The 19,942-nt window shown below is 41.0% G+C and overlaps 1 protein-coding gene across 1 annotated transcript in view; it reads left to right on the forward strand.

The window, feature by feature from the left end:
- LOC103552692 (uncharacterized) overlaps positions 1–18,220 on the forward strand; it is a 36,995-nt gene extending 18,775 nt beyond the window's left edge. Inside the window, exons 3-5 of the mRNA XM_070599165.1 lie at positions 13,360–13,439; positions 14,525–14,559; positions 17,325–18,220. Coding sequence (XP_070455266.1) covers positions 13,360–13,439; positions 14,525–14,559; positions 17,325–17,475 — 266 coding nt within the window. The 3' untranslated portion in view covers positions 17,476–18,220. The remainder of the gene's footprint in view (positions 1–13,359; positions 13,440–14,524; positions 14,560–17,324) is intronic.
- Positions 18,221–19,942: the final 1,722 nt, after the last annotated feature.

Consider the following 19,942-nt stretch of genomic DNA (forward strand, 5'->3'; position numbering starts at 1 on the left):
GTAACTGCTCAAGGATTCTGAGGGTTATTGGTACAGTATATTCAGTATCCAGGGTAACACTTGGCATTGTGCTTTGCTGGCGCCCCGCCACCCCCACCCCGTAAATGGTAGCTAGAATTATCAGGTGGTTTAAGGGTTGTTGAAAAGATTTGACAGAGCCTCTCTTGGATACCTGATGGCAGAAGACTCAGCATGTTGAGGGCCTGGCTGCGGTTAGAAATCACACAGTCCCATTTGTCACCCATCAATACATGGTTAGATGTTCCTTAGGTTGGACCCAGTCTAATAGGAACAGGAAGAGAGAAAGCAGATGGGTGGTCCATCCAGAGAGAGAGAGAGAGAGAGAGAGAGGGATCGGTGGTGACTAGCAAGTGTTGCTGAAATACTTGACTGCAAGGCGCATGCTAGAGGGAGGGGAAGGGAAGCCCTGAGGGGCTCGTGAATGGGGAGAGTGGGGAGGGTGGAGGGACTCGGGGAAAGATCAGAAGGAAGATTTTTTTTTCCTCCAGGGAGTGAGATTTTTCTACTCTAAAATGTCGGAGGGGAAGTCGTTCCAGGAACTAAGCTCCACGGAGCAGCCATGGGAAGCGTCATTAGAGAAGCAGTAAAAATTGTTGAGATCGAGGAAGGCAGCAAGGTGTGAAGCAAGAGGTCAGTTGGGTGATTCTCATGGATTTTTAAATTGTCCAAGATAATAATGGTTAGGAAGAAAACCTTTGAGTTGGGGCCAAGATCTTTAGTGCATGGGGGGCTGTTATAGCAGGGTTGAGATGCCAAAGAGGAGAGTTTTTGAATAGAGGTGAAATAGACCCCATCTGAAAGAGCTGTGAGGGGGCCGGGTCAGGGGAGGTTGGAAGGGTGCTGGCTCCATCCTGTTTGGAGACGCTGGGATATGGGAAAACAAAATGGCATATTCTCGACATTTTGAGAAGTAATACCATGAGGGAACAGCAAAGTTTCTTAGGTAAGGAGGTGGAGAGAACATTCTTGCCTTACTTATAGCGAATGATATAGCCAATGCTGAACTCATCCGTAACACTGTGTGCTTCATAGAAGGAGAGCCTGGGAGGGGTAGGAACTTGTAATTTACCTCCTGATCCGGTACACCAAGACAAAGAGTGAATGTTACTCTCGTTCTCCAGTCGTACATTCTAGGAGAAAGAAAGGGACCCGTGTTGGCCAAGGGGCTCATCCAAGGAGAGAGATTTAAAGATGACTGTCCAAAGAAGTTGTTAAAAAATGAGTGAGATTACACCTGGGCCAAAACTGTCAATGATCAAACATTAGTTCTCTCCAAAATCATATGTAATGAAGTGTTTGGTAGAAGTGATCAGAACCACCCTAAAAAGCAGGAGCCATCATAAAAACATATTATAATGAAAATTACCTGATTATACTTTATCTGGAGAACTGTAGTGTCCATGGAAGTCAACATTTGTCAATTAGTAAACTTATTCCAAAAGATTATCATGAATGGTAACTAAAAATGGATAATTAGAGCTACACGCAGGGTCTCTAGAGGTTTCTATATTAAATTTATACTGTTTACAAATCAAAATAAGTTTGGCCTCTTAGAGGCCCTACAAATATGGAAAAAGAAAAGGCTGCAGGCTGTTTTCCTGTTTCTTAGATCATCGCTAATAAGAATAGCTCTATATTTAGAACATTTTTCTTGATGAGTAAGTAAAAAATAAATCATTTCTTCGTCACATAACTATTTAGTTCTGGAAGGCTAGGGAAGTGAGAATTTCCTAAATTTTGGGACAAGCTGTAGCCAGGATGCGTTAGGAGATGCACATTGGAGTGACTGGCTGCTAATATTTATCATCTGTATTTGTTCTTGAGCGTGTACATTATGTATCCATGCCATAGTTCCATTATCTTACCTTGGAAACCTTATTTTGGCTCACTTGGGAGAGCTATTTCATACAACCGAGAAACTAAGCAAATATAGTGAGGAAAATATTCTGACTACCATATGTTACCAAGGAAGAAAAAAGTAGTAGTTTGTATTTGATACAGTAACTCTGTCTGCTTTGTCTTAATTAACTGATAGTCATTGATAAGATGAAAATCGTAGTAGTGTAAACTGACTGAAAAATTTAGGTGTTCTGTGTGTATATTTGGTTTTAAATAGGCAGGCACAAAATATATTCATGAAAAAAAGGACAGGCAGAGGAAAGCCAGCCGGCCCCGAAGAGCAACCACAGACGTGTGGCTGATTTCGAGGCAGCCCCACCTTCTACAACGTTGACTTAAAGGAAGTCAGAGGTTTTTTATGAAAATCAGTCTCTAGTTCATTCAGGAAAGGTCCACAGATCTAGTGTGAAGCAGACAGCTGTGCGGTTAGCTGGAGAATCTGGGTCAGTATAGATACTCAACCTGAGAAGGGGGAGAAGAGTAGCATGCTGGTTTCACAGGAAGTGAAGTATTTGGTGGAAACTCTGAGATACAGAAAGCAGTTTGGAAACCTGAAGTTATCCGTCTGTGAGCTTAGTTGCGGTGGTTGCCGTTGGTGGCTGTTTTTCTTTTTTCTTTTTCTGACATGCCTGTGCGAGGGCTAACTGTCGGGCTGAGTTTGGTAAGATAGGTATCACTCAACAGCATACTGTTCTGCAAGGATGTGTCATTTTTAAACTATCAACGCAAGGTTTATCTTTTCAACAGTTGCCAGAGTGGGGGGACTGTGATTGACTGGTGGTCCACCCCCAATCAGACTGGTCTCTGCAAACACTTTCATTGATGCCGTGAGTCTGTGTCTGTGAGCATGTGATCCTAGGCGATTCTCATGACACTGTGTGGGTGGCTTCACCCGCAGTACATTTTTTCTCCTCGAACACCTGCTCTTGGATAAAAGAAGCTAAATCTTTGCTAACAGAAAGAGACCCAATTTTAATTAAATTCCCGATGTATCTTTTAAACCTGGTCCATGATTGTTAATGCGTGTTCCACAGTTCTTAGGAAATGTTCTTGTGGTTTAAAAAGTTTTCTTCCTAGGATGGAGCATGAGCTTATGGTTAAAAACTGTTTACATTTTTTTCAACTATGACATCACTTTCCACGTATTTTCAAATAATGCATATGATCAGGAAGAAAACACTGTCTTGATACCAGAGAAAACAGTTTACCAATAAGCTTTCAGTCGTGTTCTCTCTGGAAAAAACAAGTTTACTCTGTAGAGTAGTGGCTCACCCATAACTAGAAAATGGAGTGACTACTTGTTGTAATTAGTGTAAGTCCTTTAATACCACTTTGCTCCTTTTCTCCTTGGACAAGAGAACTAAGTCTTCCTTCTACGATCGGTCCCGGGCACAGCTGTAAAACGGGCGACGTTTATACCTGAACCACAGCTCTTAGTTCTAGCCTCTCCCCTTGGGTTTCCCCTTTCTCTCTCTCGTGTGCCTCTCCCTTCACTGACACTGAGGCACACATGACTGATAATAGAGAACTTGACTTTCTAACTGTAGCCAACAGGTAAAATTAAACTGTATTTAAATCTTGGCCTTTCCAGTCTCTTAAAAGTATTCAAATAGGTGGTTGCATACACCACTGAATAAAAAGAGCCAGCCTCCCTGCCTGTCTGCACCTCTCCTTCTCTCCCTTGACCTCTCCTTTCTCTTCCCTTAGTGGGAAAGCCAGAAATCAAGGTGCGCCACGATCCTCTTGTCTTACTGCATTTGGTCATGCTCTTAGGGCATTACAATTCTGTTAGCTGTTTTCCATTCAGTCCACATTGCAGGGGGTACTTTGTGGTCATTTAGGCCCTGGTTAGATTAGAGCCAGCTGTTGTAGCCTCTTCTATTTCCCATTTCCTCTTCCAAGAGCACTAGACTGGTTGAAATTAGAATCGGGGCGAAACTATTGATGAAGAGCTGACCGTATTTCCCCATCTTTGCCAGTCAGGAACTTCCTGTTTTCCTGGCAGTGCCTTTGAGAAAAGAGTACACCAACTAGGTGGGGAAGGCGTGGGATGGGGTCCCCTCGTCTGGGGTACTTACCTTGATAGGGGACACTTGTCCTCTTCAAGACCTGTTCTGACCATCTCTTGTTGCTGCTAGACCCACAAACACAATCAGATCTCAGAGTGCTCCCCAGGGGCAAACAGAGTCTGAACTGGGAGGAAAGAGGTTATATTGCAAAGTAATTGCAGGATTTTGTAGTTTATACTACCAGAAACCTAGGGAATGTGTGTAGGAATGTATTCTAAGGTGTGAGATGGAGGAGGAAAGAGTATACACGGCGTTAGATTGAATTTATTGATATTGTTATATTTAACAGAGACTCTAGATTTAATAATTTAGGTGCGTGGCTGGGACTTTAACAGTTTAATGAACTTGGTTGATGGAACTTAGACGCAATGAACTTACACCCTAAGCAGGGGAGGAGCGTGCCAGAACTCCCCGGGTGTAATGGAGAGGAAGGAATCCAAAGGCTTAAGGAGATAGGAATGTTGGTGTGAATTTCTCAAGTATGACCTGCTCCCCACTGCAGAAGAGACCTTTACTGAGCGTTGAGAAAATTGAGAAACACATAGTGAAGGGAGAATCTAAGGCTGTCCTCTGTTAAGACGGCTGTGACAGTGGGAACTGCTGCCACTGAGATGGCCCCTTTATTTCACTGGGCATGATGGGGTCCCAGAGGAGCAGAGGCCGAGTGGTGGTAGAACTTGACCACCTCAGGCAAGGTGGGCACACTTACCGTGATGGACAGTAGGGATGAAGAGGCAAAATGTTTTATCCTGGAAGGCACTGTGATGATAGCTAGTTGATCACAGTCTCCCTAGAAGGATGGCCTTCTAAAGGTTCATTTTCTCCCTCTCTATATTTCTACAGTATATACTCCTCATGTGTGAGCCAGAAACCTGACTTGAGTCACCACAATGGAAAGGCATGGCCTCGTTATCCAGTTTCCAGACCCGAGTCAGACTCAGGGTGATTGAGCCCTTTGTCCCTTGAGGGAACTTTCAACACTGCCACACGTGTTCCTCCACATCTTCCCTGAAGGCACTCATGTCCGTGTACTAGAGCAAAAGGAAGTACTTGGACTTTCAGAGATTTCTAGACACTGACTCTGAATTGATGTTAATACCTGAGGACCCAAAATGCCACTGTGGTCCACCAGTCCCTGCGTGGGCTTATGGCAGTCAGGTAAAAAATGGAATTTTGGCTAATGTTCAAATTATATTGTGTCCTGTAGTCTGCAGACGCGTGCTCTGGTGATTTCCTTAGTTCTTGAATTCGTAATTGGAGTAGACTATTTGGCAACTGCCAGAATCCCCTCCTTGGCCCTGTGACCTGTGAAGTGAGGGCTGTCCTGGTAGGAAGGGCCCAGTGGAAGCCCGTAGAATTTGCTTTCCCTACCAGGATAAGAAACAATAAGGAATACTGCCTCGCTGGGGGAGTTGCAGACTTCAGTGTCCCCACCAAAGACTTGAACAAATGAAGGCGTGGAGACACCTCTCGTATCCCCATTTAACTTGCCTGTTTGGCCTGTGCAGAAGGCAGATTTATTTTAGAGAGTGACTTCGGATTATTGTCAGCTCAGTGAAGTGGTAATTCCACTTTCAGCTGCTGTTCTGGGTGCGGTTCTTTACTGAAAATACTCAGTGTAGCCTCTAGTTCCTGTTATGCCACCTTTGGTCTGGCAAATACTTTGTCTCGGCACCAGTTTGCAAGGATTGCCAGAATCAGTTTCCTTTTCCCTGGCCTGCCTAACACTTACCATCACAGTCTTGCCTCTGTGTTTCACCCATCCTCCTGCTTTGTCTTCTCTATTCTGCAATGTGTTGGTGTTATTGATATCCCATAGCACATCATACTGGTCCAGGATGTTGATGACATTATAGTGATTGGATCTGATGAACAGGAAGTAACAGGTACTTTAAATGCTTCAGTAAGACATTCAATGCAGGCCGTGGGAGATAAACCCCATTCTTGCTACCAAGTAACATCAGTTAGTCTTCAGTCAGGGTAAAGGAAACCACATTAACCATTTTAGCAGAGAGAATTTACTACTAGAAATTGGTTCCGCAGGTCTCAGAGGATTGAGAATGTCAACTGAGATAACAGAGATGGTACTCACAGGAAGTGGCTACCACTCCTAGGCCTGGAGTGACAAACAAAAGAAGTTGGGGTTATCAAAATCTAGGAGTTGGAGGTGGAGGGGCCTGTGGGGCTGGGACCCAGACTTCTGAGGAGAGGGCACTGTCAGGCTGGTGCTGTCACATTTGGATCTTGTAACCAGCAGTAATCACAGTGCAGGTCACACAATAGCCACTGCCTGTCCACTTGAGCTATAGTGACCAGAGAAGGAGTGTAACAGGGTCTGTTCTAGAAACTGAACCAGCTGCTGGGGTGATGCTGCCAGGAGCAGAAGCAAAGCTGGAAAGAGCAGCCCTCTTTCCCTCCTTTTGCATTTTGTGCCTCTCTAGCATCCCCTTTGGTAGAACCTAACAGGGAGCCAGCTGGCAAAGAAGCTAACAGAGTCCCAGCCGCAGCATCACAGCGTATGGGGAGGACGCAGGATTTGGAGCTGAGAGACCAATGAGAGCTCAATGTCCAGCACAGGTTCCCTAGCAAGAGCAGATTTTGTCTTGGTACGCCACAGAGTTGCTTCCAGATCTCTCTTGATTCCTTGGTGATTTAGGCTCATTTTCCTTCCCCCTCCCTGACCCAGGCCTCTGACTCCATGATGGTGAAATTGGGGCCAGGGAAGAGGAAGGGGGAGGGAGACTGCTAAAGCTTACCTTTCGCCTTCTGTTTTTAGGTGATTTGGTTTATGGCATCTGGTCCTTCCCTCCTCTAACTCTGTGTTTGCATCTCTTGGTAGAAGCCTTAATCCCAAGGTTTCTCCCCCTTTATGGTAGATTAAGGGGTGTTCTTGTTGTCCCTGAAGCCTTTCTCTTGCGTTTTCCTTTTTTCAGTGCCTCTCCCTGTAGATGTCCGGGCATTGATTCCTGAACTCTGTTCTGGAACTGTTCTTTAGAAGTGGATTGCTACGACAGGAGATTTACCCTCGTGGATGTCTGTCCACTTGCTCCTTTCCTAAGGGAGCAGGTTACGGGTGGGCTGAGTCTGTAGAGATAGGTGGATAGTTAACTCCTGAGCAGTCTTACCACGTGCAGCAGAGCACTTGGCCTCTTCTCCGGCATCTACTGTCATGGGCCTCCTTTTCATTGTCTCTTTTCCAGCATGGACTATTCAACCTTCAGACTCTCCTCCCTGAGGGAAAATTCAAGGGTGAGGTCATCTCATTCTCTGCTCTTCCTGATCTGCTTTAGGACTGGCAGAAAACAGGACAATGGGGCCCATCTGGGAGGGCCTTCCAGACTCTCTGACCGTGGCTGCTGTTCTCACAAAGCTGGGGCAAGGTGTAGCCTTGGGTTCTGCTCTCCCTCCCTGCCTCCTTCACTGGCTTTGGGAACAAATTTTGCAATTTATCAGCAATTACAGCTGCAGGTCACATCATAAATACTACCCTCCCAGTTAACCTGTAGTGACTAGAAAAAAAAAAAAGTCCTCAGTGAAAAACAGAAGTTCCTCCGTGGTGGGGAATGCTCTGGCCTAAGCACAGTTCCCAGCCTGGAACATTCTGGGTCTGCGGGGTTGAAGAAGGCCCACAGACTATTCTCACTCCTTCAGAAATTGAATGGAAATCTGCACAGGCTGACCAAAACGTGAAATTTATTTTGCCTTTGATTTGAATTACATAAGCTCCCTGTGGGACCCTTGGTTGTTCCATGCTCATCAGAAGCTCCCTCTGGCACTTGTATGTCTAAGAAAATATCAACAAATGAGTTATTAAGGCAGGTTGACAACAAAATCTTTCAAGGTATGTTTTGTGAGGGGAAAAAAAACACAATGATCCCTTAAAATGGTGTCCAGATGGGGCAGCAATGATGTTCTGACAGCCAGGGCATTATTCAAATCTTGAGAATCTCCCCATGGATTAGAATCTCGAAGACTTGAGTTTCTTGCTCCGTTGCTAAGTGGTCGGATAAATTGAACAGCTAGAGGTGATGTCTACTTTTCTTAGCAACAAAAAATGACCTTTCAGGGAAGTTAGTCCCCGACACTGGAAGGTATATTTTTTAGACACCCACCTGGAGCTAACCATGCGGTTACTCCCACACGGAATAACTGTGAAGCGATTTCATCTGCTCTTTTGGGGCCTTTGGCTTCTCCGGGCCTTCCTTTTACCGGGAACCTTTATTGCTGCCTAAGGAACCATTTCTTCTTCCCAGTGCCACAGCCTGTGCGGTTGAGGCAGGATCGCATCACCCCAGCTGATCGGATGCTGTCCTCTTGGACACAAGCAGGGGCAGCATTTGGTCCTCAGGCAGCTAAACACCATTGATTGGACTTATCTGTCCACAAGGAGATTTGCTTTAGACCAACCACCATTTTCTGATTTAACCTCAATCTGGACCTGGTTGTCCAGATGAATAGATTCTAATGTAACTGCTGATCAAGACAACTTTTTTTTTTTTTAATTTTTCTTGAGTTTGTGATAGTTTACACCCTTGTGAAATTTCAGTTGTACATTATTACTTGTCAGTCATGTTGTAGGTGCACCACTTCACACTTTGTGCCCACCCCCCACCCCTCCCTTTAGCCTGGTAGCCACTAATCTGTTCTCTTTGTCTACATATTTACTTTCCACATGTGAGTGGAGTCATATAGAGATTGTCTTTCTCTATCTGGCTTATTTCACTTAACATAATACCCTCAAGGTCCATCCATGTTGTTGTGAATGGGATGATTTTATTTTTTATGCCTGAGTAGTATTCCATTGTATATATATACCACATCTTTATCCTGTCATCAGTTGATGGGGACTTAGGTTGCTTCCACGTCTTGGCTATTGTAAATAATGCTGCGATGAACATAGGGGTGCATGGGACTTTTGGAATTGCTGATTTCAAGTTCTTTGGATAGATACCCAGTAGTGGGATAGCTGGGTCATATGGTATTTCTATTTTTAACTTTTTGAGAAATGTCCATACTGTTTTCCATAGTGGCTGCACCAATTTGCATTCCCACCAGCAGTGGATGAGGGTTCCTTTTTCTCCACAACCGTTCCAACATTTGTTACTTTTTGTTTTGGTTATTTTTGCCATTCTAACGGGTGTAAGGTGATATCTTAGTGTAGTTTTGATTTACATTTCCCTGATGATCAGTGATGATGAACATCTTTTCATGTGCCTATTGGCCATCTGTATATCTTCCTTGGAGAAATGTCTGTTCATGTCTCCTGCCCATTTTTTTGATCAGGACTTTTGCGCTTGCATAAAAATGAGTTACGTAGCAATTTGGCAAGTTCGACAAAGATGGGTTGTCCCCCACTGCTGTTAGAGGTTTCTTCTAATGCTAATGGAACATTGACTAAGACTCTTCTACCATCTTGGTTCCCCTTTCCTTAAGTGGGATGATAAAAATTGGAGAGATCCAGCTTGGGAGAAGGGGGTGTTTCTATGATACAAATTAGCCTGGGTTCGCAGTTTATGAAGCAGGAGTTGGAATCACATGAACTTGGATCTGAGTGATGGCTCTATTACCTGTTTGTGTAACCTTGGCCATGCTACTCAACCTTCCAGAGCCTCAGTTTTTCATCTTTAAAATGTGGCTACTACCTGTCTTGCAGGATTGTGATGAGGATTAAAGGAAGTAATATAATAGCACTAGCACAGCGCCTGGTGCAGTTACACAAGCAGATTGTGAGACGGGGTGATACTCACAGCTTTTGCAAGAGTGGGATGGAGGCAGCTCCCACTTTAGGGGAGGCCCCATGTTGCTTTGTCAATGGAAGTATTTTTGACTCTTACGTCTTCCATTTTGAGAGGTGGAGTGGTGAATGAGAATGTGGAGCAGGGTTAGGGTGTCAGATGGGGTTTAAATGTTGGTCTTGCATGTTTATTAATTACATGACTCTGAACCTATTTCCTCAGGTCTTCACTCTCAGGGTTGTTATGAGGGATCACAGTGATGCACGCAAAGTGCCCTGCACTGTGTCTGACACATGAGAGGGACTCATATTGATGACCTTTTTACCCGTGCTGTCTTTAGTCTCCACTCTTCATCTTGTAGAATAATTGTTTCTGGAAGAAATAGATGAGGAAGCAATCTCTTACATGGGAGCACATATACAAAGGCAGGTGTTATAACTTATTTGAAGGTTTAAAAGAATGGACATCTTATAAGTCTTTGTAAATGGTAGTTTCAACGTTTTGTATTATAGTCAAAGCTTAATTTGCTATCCAGTAAATACAGTAGCCACGTTATCATTTCCTGCCCTTTAGATGTGTAAGGTTGTTGATTAATTTTATAATGGAGAACACAGTTTGGGTTTTAGGATATTGAATAATTTATAAGAGATAATAGGTTAAAAATAATTTACTGTTTTCCTACATTTGGGGAAGTTAAAGTATATTTTAAAACATTGACTATATCTGTAAGCAGGCAAAAGGGGAAAGAATTAAAAGAAACATATGTAATTGGATATGAAAAGAGTAGCTGTGGCAGAAAATCAAATGTCGTATTTATTCATATCTACCAGTTCTATAGTTTCAAAAACAATTTCATGATAACGTTAGCCATTCAGGGCCAAAGTAAACATTTCTAATAATCTTGAAGGAGTTTGTCACCATCATTTTCCTGTTAGCTATACTAATGGGTTATAAATCCATTTTAATTAAAAGTCGTAAGCAACACTTTGTCGTACCGCTTCAGTAAACATAACACCATTTCTAATACAGTATGACTTTGACACCTTTGAATTAAAAAATGATCCACCTTTAGCACGAAGCAAATGAAGTTGATAATTATCTGGTGAATTTAGGTTATGTGCTCAGTTTGGGTAAATTAGATCGCAAGGTGGATTTTGCAGTCTATCGGAGTATTAGCTGTGCGCGTGGCCAGTGTTCAACAGATAATTGCCATGTCTACCCTGCTCTTCTTCAGAGACTTGGGACTTACTGGCTGTTGCAGTGAAGCGGAATCTCACGTACATATACATTTGAAATATTCACAACTTTTGAAACCGCGATTCGACAATGCCTGGAATTAGAAGATTCAGTGAAACTGTTTAGTTGATTTCAGCCTGCCTTCTTGACTGAAGCCCTTTAGAATCTCATGTTGAGTTCAGCCAGATACATTTGAATCTCTTGTGTTTTCTTTCTTTCAGAATAGTAACTTAATGTATGCTAACTAGCGCTTCAAGGAAATCTTCCTGATCCTTTTAGAAATATGCTAAGAAATTCTAGTAGAAGATGGATTGCTCTTATTCAAGGAAAGTGGCTGTGCATTTTAAAGTAGTCAGTTCCTCTAAAAACTTCCTTGGCTACATTTCCTGCTTCTCTTTGCAGTAGATCAAAAAATGGCTGGTTTTTTTAGATAAGAGAAAATCAAATTGACATTAACTCTTTTTGCACTCAAGAAATCTTTCACACCTAGAATTTTGCCGTTGAACTGGCATGAGAGACACAAAATCCCAGTGTGTGGGGACTGGAAGGGACCTGGGGATCATCTGGTATTTTACAGATGAGGTCCAGACAGGCAGCTTGCCCACAGCCTGTCTGTCACACAGGGAGTGGGTGGCACAGTGAAGACAGCAACCCAGGCTCTTTGACGCCTGATTTCTGTGTGCTTTCTAATCTTGGCTGCCCTCAGTTTTTCATTTTGTTTGGCAGTCAGGCTTTTTGGCATTTGCTGGATTGGCACGTTTGGTAAGTAAAAAATGACCAATCTTTTAGTGTGTGAGTGACAGAAATACCCGATGGAAGAAATAAACAAAATTGTCTTTAACAAAATAAACAAAATTGTCTTTAACAAAATAAACGAAATTGACTTTAACTCAGCAGTCCGCTTTTTCTCACAACCAAAAGTGAAGTCTCTGACTATGTAACCAAATGGCTCATAGCAAATGTTTTTGACCTTTTAGAACAGAAGAATCCATAACAGAAGATGACAAGAGGAGGTATGTTTGGTATTAAAGCTGGCTTTAATTTGAATAATTTTGTCCATACCTCATAGATTTAACTTAACATGGATTTTATTTGACTCTTGGATTTAATTGAATACCATGGTACATTACCAATAATACAGATTCCACCAGGAAAACTTTTGGCACAGAGAATACAGGTAGGAGCATGTGATCTGAAAAAGAACTTTCCCAGGGTTCATAATCTTTGCTCTTTCTTTCTTTCTTTCTTTTTTGAAGAAGATTATCCCAGAGGTAACTACTGCCAATCCTCTTCTTTTTGCTGAGGAAGACTGGCCCTGAGGTAACATCCGTGCCCATCTTCCTCTACTTTATACATGGGATGCCTACCACAGCATGGCTTTTGCCAAGCGGTGCCATGTCTGCAACCTGGGATCCGAACCAGTGGACCCCGGGCCGCTGAGAAGTGGAACGTGCGAACTTAACTGCTGCGCCACTAGGCCAGCTCCTAATCTTTGCTCTTTCAAGCAAGCTTGGTTTTTGTCCATGCAGGTGGCCTGTGCTAGTTTCCATCCTTTGGTCTTTGGATGTTCTCTTCTCCTAACCTGATGACTTCCCTCCATTCTCTCAGCCTCCGTTGTCCTCCCACTCCTCCTCTGGTTAACTGCACTTGACTCTCATTACTCCTTAACTCTCTCTCCTCATTTTATTTTATTTATTTATTTACTAACTTTATTTACTCACTTACTAGGATTGGCCCTGAGCTAACATCTGTGCCAATCTTCCTCTATTTTATGTGGGACGCCACCACAGCGTGGCCTAACTAGCAGTGCTAGGTCTGTGCCTGGGATCTGAACCCGCGAACCCTGGGTCACCAAAGTGGAGTGCGCAGACCCAACCACTACGCCACTGGGCTGGCCCCTCTTCATTTTATTTTTATATCTACCTATGGAAAAACGTTTTTGTGTGTCATAGCACCGAATACCATGTTGAGCACTCTGAATTCTTGATAAATGTTGAACAATTGACTGTAGCATGTTACTCTGCTATTATTTATTACTATACCAAATTATAATACCCAACTTCTTTTCTTCTTCCTCATTGTAAGTAAAATATCTAAAAATTCTACTAACTCAGTAAGCTTTCTTTTTTAAATATATGTAATATACATATATATATGTAGTGTACATAATATATATATATATATATATATATATATATATGTATGTATAGCTTCTTTTTAACATAGAAGAAACAGTTGTATTTCCAAGGGCAATAATATTCTGAATTCTACTTTAAAAAAATAATGAGTTATTTTAATCTATGATTGTTTGAAGTACTCCATGCCTCTATCACTTTCTGCACACATTTAGTACCATTGAAATTGGTCTAATTTTTCTATGTCTGCTTCTTTCCATTAAGAAACTATGGAGGAGTGTATGTTGGTCTCCCATCTGAAGCTGTCAGTATGGCATCCAGTCAAACAAAGGCTGTGCAAAAAAGTAAGTAAAGTCGTGTGACATTTATTTTCTCTAAATATTTATTTCATGTTTTGTGAAAAAATAGGAAATTGATATTTCAGCTTGCCCTACTCAACCTACAAGCTACTGAGTTGCAGTGAACATGTGTGAGAACCACGTATCTGTTCATTGTCATCGTTTGTTGAAATTGCCACCCACATGATGAGAGTAATTCCAGAGCAAAATTTAGCTTCTGTTTGTGGTTTTGCCCCATGGATATTTTCAGTTTCTTGTTAATTTCAGTGATGATCAATGTGAGAATGAAAGCTAATATTTCAGTAAGTTTATGGAGTTTTTGTAGTTTGTGGAGTTATGGAGTTTTTGTAAAGGTAAATTCCTGTAGTATATTATAAAGATGACTAAATGATAAGCAGTCTCTTGATTAGAGGAAAAAATAACTGCCTATTTTATAATTAAATGAAGTGAGGCTTCTTTTTCTGAATTTTAACAGTTAATGTGGGGCTAGTGAAATCCTCTTGATAATAGACATGATTGTAACCTTGTAGATTACATCTTGCTTAAGTGAATTTTTTTTTTTTTTGAGGAAGGTTAGCCCTGAGCTAACATCTGCCACCAATCCTCCTCTTTTTGCTGAGGAAGTCTGGCCCTGAGCTAACATCCATGCCCATCTTCCTCTACTTTATATGTGGGACGCCTACCACAGCACGGCTTGATAAGCAGTGTGTAGGTCTGCACCTGGGATCTGAACGGGCGAACCCCAGGCCGTGGAAATGGAACATGCAAACTTAACCACTATGCCACTGGGGCTGGCCCCCCCTTAAGTACATTTTTAAGTGAGACTTCTGGTGAATAATGCTGATTTATTCACCACTGTACGGTTGTCTCATGTATAGTTTCAAAGGATTTTTAATAGTTCAATTTGCACACAAGCCTGTCTTACATTATTTTTTAACCTGTTATAGTTATTTGTTCCTCATTGCTATTTTTATACTTTATGATTTAGACCAGCAAATACATATATGTCACTACCATTTGTAATTTCCTAGGAAACTAGAATATGTTCTTTATAATCTGAACATTTAACTTTTCTTAATTTTCTCTTTAAGATTAGAAGAAAATACCATGACTCAATAATCAAGAGGTAACTGTATATTTTTCTAAATAATTGTATGTATTTAACCTTGATGATGAATGTAGATATCATTGCTGTGGATTTCTAAGAAATCTTGAGCTTAGAAGGAGGAGAGTCTTGTGGTTATATCTGTGGACTGGAACATGTTTTATTGTAAAGAAGTCTTTAAGGATTAGAGCAATTTTCTTTGCAGTTACTTTTTTGTTTGTTTGTTTCATTTTGTTTCAAATGCAACTTAATTCACTTCATAAGAACAAGCTAAGTGTCCACCTAAAACACTGAGGTTTCTCTCTATCGCCAGAACTGAGCGACCAGCAGTTTGGAAATACTAGACAGGGAGAAACCAGAGACGCTGGGACTGAGAATTAGATTCGCGTCAGTATTAAGTATTTGGCAATATCCAGGGGTTAGTTAATATACAGAGAGGAGATGTATCAGTACCAAAACTCCAAGAGAGATGGGCAAGAGAGATCAGTGTACAGAGAGGTAGTTATGCAGGACGGAATCGTAAAATCATAGGCCAAGTTTACAGATTGGGTATTATAAAACATGTTCAATATGGGCAGAAGAATCCATTGTCTATAAGGTGAAGCCCTGTGGACCTGGGATCCTGCTGAAGAGCTTGGAGTTAGAATCATAAGAAGATGAACAAGAATAAGGACAGGAGAAAAATAGCTTTTATTCAGTAACTACCCTCTGTGGACCAGTCTCTAAAAAGTATGGAGCAACATTTCCATAGAGGGCAAGAGTCTCTGTTCCTCTGTCCAACAGTGTGTGTGATGTTTGGATCCCCACTGTCCTTCAGTCTTGCTGACTGACATCCAGCCTCTTTTGAACATCCAGTGATTGGGAATTCTCCATCTCCTGAGATGGCCCATTGTCTTTTGGGAGTCAGACAGCCTTGGATTTGAATTCAGGCTCTTTCGCTTTTTAGCCCGGCGAGTTACTTCCCTTTTGTAGCCTCCATTTTGTAATCTGTAAAATGGAACCAATGCTTAGCTTGAAGAGTTGTTGTAGAATTAAATATGAAATAAATGGTAGCTTCTGCTATCATTGTCATCGTCATCATCATCGTCATCACTATTATCATTATCGTACTGTTATTCTTTTTGGTAACCAGAATCCAGCCATTGGCAGACCAAGGCAAGACTGATTTGGTATTGAACCAACTCCTTGCCCAGGGCCATATTGACGTTGGTGTTTGGGATGGGGTGGGTTGCAGAATAAGCTCATAGGTGGAGACAGATAAGCTGTAACCAGTACAGTTCCTGACAAGAACTATAATATCTTGCGTAGCCACTTCTTTAAAGACTGTCATCAAGGCAACAGCATCATGGAGCTTAATTCCCTAGTATCCGTGACCACATTGGGGTGTTGAGTTTCCCTCTAGGAATGTCCTGGAGATTTTCTATCTCTAGTATTTTTAATAGAGTTCTAACCCTCCTTATAGATTTTGAAGTTCCCTGCTAATCTTCCTTTTATGCAGGAGTATTTTTGTTCTTTGCATTAAATGGAAAAGATAATCTAGTTGAAAGTAAGCATACTTTACTGTTTACCCTCCTGAAAACAGGATGAATTTCAAAAAGCATAAGGAATAGAGTGGAAAGGGGTGCCACGTAGATCAATATCAGGAGACTGGGATGCTCTGTTATTAACACAGGACCTTAGATGAATTGCTTACCTTCTCTCAATTTCAGTTTTCATGTCAGAGAGATAGACAAGATGGTTGTTCAACTTTGTTTGTGGATCTAAAATGCCCTGATAACAATTTTTCAATATTGCTGGTAAGCTAGCCCATGTGACTTTAGACAGCTAGGTAGAATATTTCCTTACTGCTCATGGCTAGAAATATATATTATTTTACTGCCATCCCTCTCTCTTCTCAGTTTTCCCCATTCTTTAACTCTATTTCTAAACAATCAGTTTGAATCTGGTCTTGGTTTTGCCTCCTTTGAATTACCTAAAAAGTTTTCTAAGTTGAAAGGCTTACCATTTTCCTTAGTTGCTAAGAGTCCATTGTGGTACTTACCTGGATGTGTCTGAACTCTTGGCTTTCTGAGCTTGAATTATTGGGCAGAAACCCTGATGAAAAGAGAGGGAGATATTTTATGGAAAGGATCAGAGACATGTTTTTTGACCAAACATGTAAAATCTCTCTAGAAATAAAGCCACTGATCTCACTCAATGACCTGAATTCAGTGTTGGCTTGGTTACTTTTTGAAGCAAATTGACGAATGATTTCAGAATCTCTTAAAATTTCTTCTACAGATGACTCGAGGGTACAAGTTATGCTCATTTAGATGTGTGGAGCACTGCCAGCATAGGGGAAACTGAAGTGATGATTCTCACATGTCAATGGATACTCTAGCTGCATCAGAATCCCCTGGGGGAGCTAGAGATAATGTGGATGGCTAGACCCCTCCCAGGAGGGGCCGATCACCTAGGGAAGGAGGAGGGTTGTGGCTGCGCAGTCTGTATCTTTAATTTGGGTGATGTTGACATGCAGCTAGGTTTGGGCACCACCATGTTGTATTTTAATTGTAAGTTTATAAGTCTCTTCCTCCACCTGACTTTGTTTCTTTGTATAGGTATCATCAGTGCTTAGTGCTGTGCTGGCCACATATTAAGCCTTAAATAAACATTGAGTGAATGTTGAATGTGTGTTTTACTTAAAAGAAATTCAGTAGCTAATTTGTAGTCTTAAAGCTGAATCTAGGTGGTACCTTTTCAAGCTTGCTAACTCTTTCCCCTTTTTCTGTTTGTTGTCTTCATAGCTTGCTCATCAAGATTTGGAAGGAATTTCACTCCATGGGACTTTCTAATCTGCACAGACATTTCCAAGGAAATTCTAAACAGTCGCCTGGCCCCAACCCCCCATCCCTTCCAATTCTTAAGTCTGTAGTTAAGGCCATGGGTACATGTTGAATGTTGTGGTACTAGAAAGGAATTGGTTAAAGAGTGCACTCGTATATGGAACTCTCTGTGGCCCACCTGCAGAAGACAAGCTTACAGGCTATCAGAGGCGTCTCTCGCCCTGCTGGCCTCCAGCGGCATGTTCACCCTGGCCACTCAACACAGTTCATGAAGATCATATCTTTTCACGGATACTTTTTTGATAGTTTTTGTATAACAAGATCCTTATTCTATTTATAACTTAAGATAATAAGGCAGTATAAATGAGTTCCCTAAAGTAATATATTTGTGTATCTTTCACTATTTCTACTTCACATTAATTTTTAGCTGTGAAATTGTTAAATTGATTCTTACTGTTATCTCTTTCCCTTTTTTACTATTTAGTTTTCGGCTTTATTTACATGTCAGAGACTTTCCTTTATTAGGAACAATGTATTACATTGCAATATTTAAAAATAAACTTGAAATTTGCATGCCATGTGCGCATTTTGATTACCTTCCTATTTTCTTTAGTCAAAGGCTTGTGTAGCTACAAATCCTTCATAGCCATTGAGTCTCCCATTCTACCTTTGTGTGATCATGGCATCTCGTCGTGTTAATTCTGTACTATTTTCAAGGACTCGTGACTGATGGTTAGATGGGGTATTTGGAAAGTTCTTAATTTGATAATGACCATGTGTATCCCCTTAGTACTACAATGTAAATTACTCAATTTACCAATGTATTTCAACAATTAAAACATTTTTATCCCTCTTTACCTGGATTTCTTAGTTATTTTTCGAAAGAACACTTTCACAGAAGTCACACATGACATTGTGATATGTAGATACAATATATCAATATGTAAAGATAATAATGTATAGATAGATTACCTTGAAAAACCAAAATTTTTCATAAGAAGAAAAGCATTATCTTATATATTTGGTCCATAGATGACAACCAGAGGGGTATCAAATTGATAAAAAAAAAAATCGAAGGTAAGAATCACCAATAAATGATCATGATACACGTACTCCTGTCCCATAGCCACAAGTCCATGATGGCCTTTAGGTGGAGCATCAGCAGTTTATCCCATTAGGGATAATGGATAGATTCGCTTTTTGAAAAGTTTTGATTTTGAAACAATTTTAGCTTTATAGAAGATTGTAAAGCTAGTGCAGAGTTCCTGCGCACCCTTTACCCAGGTTCCCCTAATGTTAACATCTTTCATGAACATAATACATTTGTCAAAATGAAGAGATGAAACATTAGTACAATGCTGTAAGCTAAACTACAGTCTTTGATTGGATCCCATGAGTTTTTCTATTAATGTCCTTTTTCTGTCCCAGGATCCAATCTGAGCTTCCATTTCATTCTGTTGCCTTTGGTCCTCCCATCTCCTCAGTCTCTTCTGCCTGGCATTTTCTTGGTCTTCCCTTGTTTTTCATAACCTTGACACCTTTGAAGTCTGCTAGTAGATATTTTATAGTATTTCTCTCCTCTTGGATTTGTCTGATATCTTTTTATGATTAGACTGGGGTTATAGATTTTTAGGAATAATACCACAGAGGAGATGTGTCCCCCATCCCAACATGTCATAATATCTCATGATTTCAACATGACTTGTTATTGGTGATATTAACCATGATCACTTGGTTGGGGGCATCCGTCCACTCTAAGATTTCTGGTTTCGTTTTCCATCCTCTGTTTCTCATAAATGAGTCACTAAGTTAGACCACACTCAAAGGAGAGGGGAAGTAATCTCCACTTCTTGAGGAAAGAGTATCCAGGAATTTTTGGACATTTGTTAAAAGCACCACAGTAATAAGTATTTTGGGGGAGACACTTGGAGACTCTGCACATGTCCTGTTTCTCCTTAAAGGTTTACCCACTCATTTTAGCATTCATCCTCAGATCTTGCCAGCAGCTTTTATTACTGGAGTGTTCCACTGGTAATTTTCTACTGCCTGCGTTCCTTCACGTGTATTACCTGGAATCCTTCTCTAAGGAATATTTGTCCCTTCTCTCCCGTTTACTTATTTATTCAATCATTTATTAATATCAGTATGGACTCATGGGTATTTTGTTCTTTATGTTATAATCCAATACTATTACTATTTTATTGCTCAAGTTGTTCAAGCTTTGACCATTGGTAGTTTTTTCCAGGTTGCTTCTTGACGTAGCCCATCCTTTTCTTCCCCTTAGGTTGACTTTTAACAACCAGCAGGCTTATAGAATAAAAATCCAATTCAAAAGTTAGTTAAGACACATCCCTAAAACTTCATCAAATTTCATTACAAATGAATAATGTTTTCCATGTTATGACAAGTCTTAACATTTTCCTTCAACTAGACATTTAAATTTAGAATCTTGATTCTTATGTGTTAATAATACTTACCACCCACTTACCCGTGTCTTAAGGCTAATGGTTCTAATCTTTATTAGATACTGCAAGAATTTGAGTGAAAGATGTAGAGAAGAATAACTATTAACATTAAGA

The sequence above is a fragment of the Equus przewalskii genome, chromosome 29, assembly GCF_037783145.1.
Source record: "Equus przewalskii isolate Varuska chromosome 29, EquPr2, whole genome shotgun sequence".
Lineage (NCBI taxonomy): Eukaryota > Metazoa > Chordata > Mammalia > Perissodactyla > Equidae > Equus > Equus przewalskii.